The following is a 9,615-nucleotide window of genomic DNA, read 5'->3' on the forward strand; positions in this document are numbered from 1 at the left end:
CTGAGTGACTTGTATGTGGTGTTTCACACAACAGTGGCATCAAGCTTGTCACAGCAGAGGTGGGATGTAGAAGGAAGGGGACAGAGAGACTATTTGTGAAGCATTAGTATGTGGGAGGCAGGATGGACATTTTGGCATATCTTGACTAAAAGAATGTCCACTGCCAGCACAGGACAGATGTGAACTTGAGCCATGACTTCAACACCCATTTAATGATTCAAAATACTCGGCTTCAAAAAAAAAAAAAAATACTCGGCTTCTATCCCACAAGAGAGTATGAGCTGATTGGGATAATGCATGGGAAGAGGGCTCAGGAACATATGAAATGTGCTACGTAACTGATGACCCAACTTTTATTGTGGTGTTACTCCCATACAAGCCCCCTCTGCTTCCACCTCTCAAAAGAAAGATCTGGGGCTATCAAGGAAACTGGCTTTGCTCCCCATTCTTGTTCTTGGGAACCAAGGAGGTAGAGCTTACCTTCGTCTCTTGGAGGCGAGCTCCTGCGCCTGTAGGAAGAGGGAAATCTGGAAGACAAAAACACATTCACAAGAGTTGCTCCCCTGTCTTCTGACCTTAGGGGGGAAGCTAGGATGAGGGAAACCCTGGTTGGCACAAAGAAAGCATCAGATCCCATCAGGAGGGGCTGTGGTTCCTCTGTGATGCATGCTGCCCTCTAAAGAAGTGAAGAAATGGGAAACTTCTGCCCTGTCCCTCATGTAAAATGGAGATCTTAATCCCGGCCCTTCCACAGGTAAATAACAACTTCTATAATCCTTCTTAGTTGTTTTTAGAAAACACTCTCTAAATGACAAATTACCATGAAATAGTTAGATGGAAATACTTTAGAAGATGCTGAGTTTCATTAAGGCTTCCATATATTTTCTTTCTTTTCTTTCCTTTTTTCTTTCCTTCCTTCTTTTCTTTCCTTCCTTCTTTTCTTTTCTTCTTTCTTTCTTTTACTTCTTTCTTTCTTTCTTTTTTAGATTTTATTTATTTATTCATGAGAGACACAGAGTGGCAGAGACATAGACAGAGGGAGCCTGATGCGGGACTCCATCCTGGGATCCCCGGGGACCAGACCTAAGCCAAAGGCAGAGCCACCCAGCTGCCCCCATATATTTTCTTTCTTTTTTTAAATTGTAGTGTAGTTAACATACAATGTTATATTGATTTCAAGGGCATATATATTCTTGATCCAAAGCTGTCTTTGCAATTATTCATATACAGTTGACTCTTGAACAACATGTGTGAACTGTACAGGTCCACTTATGTGTGGATTTTTTCCAATAAATACAGTACTGTACTATAAATGTATTTTCCTTATGGTTTTATTAATAACATTTTCTTTTCTCTAGCTTACTTTATTTTAAGAATATAACAGATAGGGGTGCCTGGCTGGCTCAGTTGGTTAAACATCTGCCTTCGGCTCAGGTCAGGGGATCAAGCCCCGCATGGGGCTCCCTGCTCAGCCAGGAGCCTGCTTGTTCCTCTTCCTCTGCTCCCCACTGCCCATGCTCTTTCTCAAATAAATAAATAAAATCTTAAAAAAAGAATACAATACATAATACATATAACATACAAAGTATATATTATATTAATCGACTGTTTATGTTATTGGTAAGGCTTCCAGTCAACATTAGGCTATTGGTAGTCAAGTTTTGGGGAGCCAAAAGTTATACATAGACATTTGACTGTATGTGGGAGTGACCCTTGCCTCACATTATTCAAGGATCAACTGTATATGTATATAATACTTTATTATATATAATTACCTGATATCATGATTATTATATATAATATGTATGATACATTATCAGCTGTTTACATATAGCAGCTTTATTAAGATATAATTCACATACCAGAGAATTCACCCATTTGAAGTGTACAGTGGTTTCTAGTATATTCACAGAGTTGGGCAGCATTACTACAGTTTTAGATCATTTTCATCACCCCAGAAAGAAACCCTGTACCCATCAGCAGTCACTTTTCATTCTTCCCTCAACAACCCCTCCATTCTCCTATCCCAGATAACCACTAATCTACTTTCCATCCTTTCTGGACACTATATAAATAGAATCATACAATACGTAGTCTTCTGTATCTTTCACTTAGCACCATGTTTGAAAGGTTTATCCATGTTACAGTATGCATCAGTACTTCTTTTTTATGGCTAAATTTCGTATTCCATTGGATGTATATACCATATTTCACTTATTCATTAATCAATTAATAGACATTTAAACTGTTTTCACTTCTAGGCTATTATGGGTAGGGTTACTAGGAACATTTATACACATTCTTTGTGTGGTCATGTGTTTTTATTTCTCTTGGGTATACGCCTAAGAGTGGAATTCCTGGGTCATATGGTTACCTTTAGAGAAATCACTAGACCATTTTCCAAAGAACCCGAGCCATTTTGCATTCCCAGGGGCAATGTACGAGGGTTCTAATTTTTCACATTCTTGCCAACCCTTGTTTTCTCCCTTTTTTATTATAGCCAGCACAGTGGGTATGAAGTGGTATCTCACTGTGGTTTTGAATAATATTCCCTATGACCAATGATGTTGAAGATCCTTCCGTGCACTTATTAACCATTATCTTGGAGAAATGTCTGTTCAGTTACTTTGGCTTTTTTTTTTTTTTTTTTTACTTTGCCTATTTTTGAAAAATTGGCTTATTTGTCTTTTTTATTATTTTTTAAAAGATTTTATTTATTTATTCATAGAGACAGAGAGAGAGAGGCAGAGACTCAGGCAGAGGGAGAAGCAGGCATCACACAGAGAGCCTGACGCGGGACTGGCACAGGGGTCTCCGGGGGCCGACCGGAGTCTCCAGGATCACGCCCTGGGCTGCAGGCGGCGCTAAACCGCTGCGCCACCGGGGCTGCCCTTGTCTTTTTATTATTACATTGTAAGAGTTCCTTATATATTCTGGATACTAAAGTCTTAAATTCAGCCTAGAGAGAATTCAGAGTCAAACTCTCAAGTAAGCAAGAGTAGAATGGCAGTTAAAGGTTAAATACGCTGTCAAAATGCTAGAGCAGGCGAACCCAGATGTCGCAACTGCACCAGAGTTAGGGGTGTTTTTCTTCTTTTTTTATGTTTGCATAGGTTAGGGGTCAACTAGGGAGCTCTCCCACAGAGGTTGTGTCCAATCACCTAAGGGACTCCTCCTACCAGTCAGCAGGGGGAGTTTGGGTCCTATATAGTCCTTGTCAGATCTGTTCTGACAGCTATCCTCCACAAGGGGGGGTCAAGCCTGCAATGTAAATAATAATGAAGCTACAGGTTACTGTAGTGCAGCGGTTTTAGGGAAGACTGCACGGGTATCCCTGGAGTCTTTTTCTAGCTGTTTGTGTTCTGGGGATGGTTGGTGGTTTCTTGATTTTTATCTTTTTACTGGTCAGAAGGTCTGGTTCCCTGCTCATATATCACTAACTGCCTACTCTCTCATTAGGAAACCCTAATTTTTGTGTTTATTATAGCAGAGTTAAGATAAGATAAGATTTGTGCTAAAAAAGGACAATTCTTTTTTTTTTTAAACGTTATTTTTTTTTAATTTTTATTTATTTATGATAGTCACACAGAGAGAGAGAGAGAGAGAGAGGCAGAGATACAGGCAGAGGGAGAAGCAGGCTCCATGCACCGGGAGCCTGACATGGGATTCGATCCCGGGTCTCCAGGATCGCGCCCTGGGCCAAAGGCAGGTGCCAAACCGCTGCGCCACCCAGGGATCCCAAAAAGGACAATTCTTAAGCAGTATGGATGACAGATTAAAGGAAGTCAAGCTGGAGGCAAAGGAAACAGGAAGAATATAAACATTCTTTCAGGGAACAACGATGAAAACCTTCACTAAGGAAGAGTCATTTCTGTGAGAAGGGCATGCATTTACGTGATGTATGAAGTGTTTTATCAACTGAACATGGGTGATATGGGTACGCAGGTTAGAAACAGAGGGAAAATATAAGGCCATAAAAATGGGAGGGAAAGGACAGAATGATTTTCAAGAAAGATGAAGTGATCTACCTTGGTTGAGTAATGGTATGTTACCCACAAAGGGTCGGCTCAACACTTAGCCAGAAGGTCACATGGTGTGCCTGCAGGAGGGCTGATGCCAGTGGGTGGTGGTCTCAGTAGCAGTGGGAATGAAGATGAAGTGAAAGATGAGAAAGTATAAGAATAAATCTGGATTTCTTTAGAGAGGATTAAGTGTAATAGGAAAGAGGAGATGTGATATAATAAGAAATAGATATTTGGTCTCGGTCTCCAATTCTTGGCACAAAACTCCAATAACTCTTGTAATTTCCTGAGTGATGGGGAGAGGAGTGTCTTTTGTTATTCATAATAAGCCCCTTTCCACCACACCTGGGTTTATGCTCATGAGGTGGCTCTTGAAGATGGGGCTTGTTGCTAGAGAAGCAAACCACATGATTAGAGAATTGGAACCTTCAGCCCCACCCCTCAACCTTTGTAGACGAGAAGGGCTGGAGATTGAATTAATCACCAATGGCCATTGATTCAATCAGTCGAGCCTTCGTGGAATTATATAAAATTTCTAAACATGAGACACTCCATTTTGAAGCTCTCCTTTTCTTTCTAATTCCTGAACTCTAGAACTGGGCCAGAAGTGGTCATTGTATTGCAAACAGTTGCTTATAAAACCAACAGAACAAACTGGTCCTTGGACCATAAAACTGTTTATATGACCTTTATGAAGACAAACGTTAACTAGTGCATCCCCAGAGGAAGTTTGTTTGATAACACCTATAAAATAATCAACTAGGTAGTAATCAAAGTCAGCTCAACCAGTTAGCACTGAATTAAGTTTTTTTTTTTCTTTTCTCGCCTGTATCTATGTCAAGTAGTTACCCTCCTTCTTTCTCACAACAACCTTTTATGTTCCCATATGAGCAGGACACTTTTCTGGTTACTCTGGAAACTGTGCTTGCCAAATTGCAATTCTGAGACCTCAGATGGAGGCCTTTGTTCTTTTTCAGTTTTCCCTCTTTTTCTCAGTTGACACCTTCATAATGGAACCTCCATAAAAATCCTAGACCAAGAGGTTTGGAGAGCATCGCATCCAGGTTGAACACACTGAGGTGTTGGGAGGGTGACCACCCAGAGGGCATGGAAGTTCTGTGCCCCTTCCCACACACCTTGCCCATTGCATCTCTTCCATTTGGCTGTTTCTGAGTTGTGTCCTTTATAATAAATTGGTGATAATAAGTAAAGCACTATCCTGAGTTTTGTGAGCCATTCTAGCAAATTATTGAACTTGAGGAGGAGGTCAAGGGAACTCCTGACTTATAGCTAGTTAGTTAGAAGTACTGGAGGTCCAGTCTTTTGACTGCTGTCTGAAGTAGGGGCAATCTTGTAGGACTGAGTCTCTTAACCTGTGGTGTTTAGATAAATGCCAGGTAGTGGTGTCCTAATTGTATTAAATTTTGGAATACCCAACTGGTATCTACAGAAAATGGGAGGATTGCTTGGTGTGGAAAACCCACATATTTGGTGTCAAAAAAAAGTGTTGGCATAGAAGGAAATAGCTTTTCCTTCAATAGAAAAAGAAAAATATTTTCCCCCATAAGATATGAGAGGCATGAAGAATAGTTTTCAATTTGTTACAGAGCGTCTTAAGATATGAGGGGCTTGGGAGGCACCTGGGTGGCTCAGTGGTTGAGTGTCTGCCTTTGGCCTAGGTCATGATCTTAGGGTCCTGGGACCCAGTCCTGCATTGGGCTCCCCTCAGGGAACCTGCTTCTCCCTCTGCTTATTTCTCTGTCATTCTTTGTATCTCTTGTAAATAAATAAATAAAATCTTAAAAAAAAAAAAAAAGACGAGAGAGGCTTGAAAAAAATGTTTTAAGTGAGAGAAAGCACCAATAAAAAGTAAAAAATTGAAGGTAAATGAGAGTTTCAGAATCCAGATGGAAAAAGGACCTGTTGAGTGTATTGAGTGTAGAGGCCACTCTTAGGCAACAGGCTTGAGCAATGGAAATCTGAAGAAGGCAAGAGGGCCCATAGTGACCACCGACCACCAAGCTGATGCAAACAGGCTCATTAAGCAATCCACCTGAAATAGCCATAGGCCCTAAGTGACCAATTACAACCAGACACAGTTCCTAAAATTACCAAAAAAGGGAGGGTATATCCCCATACCTCCTCATTCTGCCCTGGTAACTATAGCCCCTCACCACCACCTCCTGGCAGTCTCTCCTTCACTGTCCTGCCTGATGCTTCCTTGAGATGTATCTGATAAACTTTGATGTCTTTTTTTCTGCCTTCGTTGAATTCTTTCACCACTTGTACCTCGCCCCCCACCCAATCAGAATGTACCACATTGAGGCCCTCAGAGATTCCCCACAGTTAAGCCTGAATACTGTTTATTCTGAGGCCCTCAGAGATTCCCCATAGTTATGGATGAACACTGTTTACTCGAAAACCAGCCATTGACCAAAATAATATCTGACTCTATTTCCACAGAGCCTAATCAAATTCTTTTGGGTTTGAGAAATGTAAATATACAGACTCTGGAAATGAATGTTTCCAGAGTGACGACTGCCCTTTGGTTTAAATGCTTCCATAGTAATCAGGTATTGGAAAGTTCAGTGGTCCTGGGTTTGGAAGGTTTGAATTTGATTCCCAGCTTTGATACCAATGACACTGAGGGAATACTTTCTTCCTCTGGATTTCAGTTTGTACATGTGTAACAGAAAACTGAACAGCACTTCCACAGATACCTCTGATTTTCCTGTAACCCTGGATATACCACAGAAAATGTGAGCAGAGCAAGGATATGTAACTCACCAACTGCAAAGGCAGCCCACACGGAGATGACCAAAACAAGGACGACCTCCTTCATGGTGGCAGAGGAGCTATGAAAATATGCAGCCTTAGATGGTAGGATAGAGAAAGTTCCGTGTGAAGGCCACATTCTCACAGAGATCCCTCACTGACAAGGAAGTGAAGTCTAAATCCTTCAAGTTTGTTCTTTCCTCAGGTCATTTGGAATGAATTTTGTCTGATGCAATTAAATTGCTTAATTTATTTCCCTAGAATGATTGGACATTAGAAGAAAATGATCTCAAAAAAAAAAAAAAAAGGAATTTTAGAAGATGCCAGAAAAAGAGCTAGTAAATGCTATCTGTAGGGGATCATTTGGTAAAGAATAGGCATCAAAAACGTTTAAAAGTTGATATTTATCTCTGAGGTAAGAAGGGCAGTCTCTAGGAAGTTCGGTGGCACATGTTAATTCAACAAACAACAAAAGACAGGAAGGGACAAAACAATACTCACTTTCATTTCTTAATCTTCCATATTATTACTTTGGTGTTAATATTTAGTAATCAACAACAGTACTGAAAAGAAAACCATGGAGTATTTACCAACAGCTTACTTGCATTATTGATAATATTATAAAACAAGGCAGTTGACATTATTTGTCTGCAGGTTTTGATACATTTTCCTATACATTTTCCAGGCAAATTATATATTTAGGTCATTTCTTCCCAAGACCCTCCCTGTGTAAAAACAAATAAGAACTAATATAATCCTTTTCCTACTCAAAAGGTTGCAACTTAGTATGTCCACTTTACCTGCTGTGACTCCCTTAGTTGCTGTGAAAAACAGGCTGGACGAGATATTTTTTATTTCCAGTTTGTTGATAATGAAATGATTTGTGTGGGGGTGGGTGGGTGAGGGGGTAAATGTCTTTTCAAGACTGAGATGCCTGGCAGTAGAAGAGAATGAACTTTTTTGTTTTTAAAGATTTTTTTTTAAAAGATTTTATTTATTTATTCATGATAGACACAGAGAGAGAGAGGCAGAGACACAGATGGGGTTGTGGTGGTTGGGGGGTGGGGGGTGGGGAGTAGGCTCCCAGCAAGAAGCCTGATGCGGTACTCCATCCCGATCCAGGATCACGTTCTGAGCCAAAGGTGATCAACAGCTGAGACAGGCGTCCCTGTTTTTAAAGATTTTTTTATTATTTTAGAGTTAACTCTATGCCCAGTGTGAGGCTCACACCCACAGTCTGGAGATCAAGTCAACACACTCCACCGACTGAGCCAGCCAGGTGCCCTGAAGAGAGGGGACTCTGAAGTTAGGAATGTGGTCACAACTCATACCTATTTCTTCCAACTCCAAGTTCTGTAATGCCTAAATATGGTCAGTTTCTATTTTAATTTTTTGAGGGTGGTAAGTACTGTCCACTACCACTCCAGAATCTAGCTGTTCTTTATTTTTTTTTTTTTAAGATTTTATTTATTTATTTGACGGAGAGAGAGAGGAGAGAGAGAGAGAGCACAAGCAGGGGGAGCAGTCAGCAGAGAGAGGGAGAAAAAAGCTCCCTGCTGAGTAGGGAGCCCAACAGGGGTTCGGGGTTCAATCTCAGGACCCTGGGATCATGACATGAGTGGAAGGCAGACGCTTAACCAACTGAGCCACCCAGGCACACCAAATCTAGTTTTTGCCAAACCTGGACCTAACAGTGTGTCCTGCCCAAATTTGAATTCCTGTATTTTTATCTGTAGGCAATCACTGTATTCAGGACAGCTTTGGATATGTACACAGTACTATAAATTGCCACATCTGCATATACAGTTACTTATTTTATCAGTAGTCAAAACTGTGTATTCACTTTATTGAAACCTTTAATTTAGAATGTTTCTAATACTGACTCAGAATCTTAAAGTGGAAAGTTACCTTATATGGAATCTGCCATGTTCAGCCTTATTTAGTGGAATTGAGGAATCTTAGGATGGAGTGCCAACTCTTTCTACCACTTGGAACAAAAGTCCCTCAAAAAACCAGCTTTACAGGAAAAGTTCAGAGGTTACTGGTTATCATAAACTATTCTGTAGGTCCTAGTCCTGAATGAATGGCATTAAGTAAGGACATGCCACCTCGTTCTGGGAGGTGGAGTATACTTTCTCAGTATTGGTTTTTTGTTTTGTTTTTTAAGTAAGTGTGGAGCCCAATGTGGAGCCCAACCTGGGATTTGAATTCACAACCCTGAGATCAAGACTCAAGCTGAAATCAAGAGCACTCAGGTGCCTCTACTTTCTCAGTACTGTTCTGATTGACCACAGTGTCTACCATGATAGTCTTCAAAATTTTTGCTTTCAATTCCTCTATATTTGGTGCCCACTTAGATTTTTTAAAAATATTTTATTTATTTTATTTGACAGAGGGAAGGAGCAGGGGGGGAGAGAAAAGGAAGGAGAAAGAACCCTAAACAGACTCTGCATTGAGCATAGAGTCTGACTTGGGGCTTGATCCCATAACGCTAAGACAACAACTTGAGCTGAAACCAAGAGCCTGATGTTCAACCCACTGAGCCACCCAGGTGCCCCCATGTCACTTAGACTTTTTTTTTTTTTTTAACTTTCTCTCTTTTTAAAAAAAAAAAGATTTGGGATGCCTGGGTGGCTCAGCGGTTGAGTGTCTGCCTTCAGCCCAGGGCGTGATCCTGGAGTTCCAGGATCGAGTCCCATGTCAGGTTCCCTGCATGGAGCCTGCTTCTCCCTCTGCCTGTGTCTCTGCCTCTCTCTCTCTGTGTGTCTCTCATGAATAAATAAATAAAATCTTTAAAAAAAATCTTTAAAAAAATAAA

General features: G+C 40.7%; 1 protein-coding gene across 2 annotated transcripts in view; it reads right to left on the reverse strand.

The window, feature by feature from the left end:
* The window catches only part of SPINK8 (serine peptidase inhibitor Kazal type 8 (putative)), a 16,825-nt gene extending 9,841 nt beyond the window's left edge, over nucleotides 1-6,984 (reverse strand). For both annotated transcript variants that reach the window (XM_041763904.1, XM_041763903.1), the window contains exons 1-2: nucleotides 6,810-6,984; nucleotides 481-527 (exon numbers count right to left, since the gene is read on the reverse strand). In XM_041763904.1, coding sequence (XP_041619838.1) covers nucleotides 481-527; nucleotides 6,810-6,936 — 174 coding nt within the window. In that variant the 5' untranslated portion in view covers nucleotides 6,937-6,984. The remainder of the gene's footprint in view (nucleotides 1-480; nucleotides 528-6,809) is intronic.
* Nucleotides 6,985-9,615: the final 2,631 nt, after the last annotated feature.

The sequence above is a fragment of the Vulpes lagopus genome, chromosome 7 (genome assembly GCF_018345385.1).
Source record: "Vulpes lagopus strain Blue_001 chromosome 7, ASM1834538v1, whole genome shotgun sequence".
NCBI classification, from domain to species: domain Eukaryota; kingdom Metazoa; phylum Chordata; class Mammalia; order Carnivora; family Canidae; genus Vulpes; species Vulpes lagopus.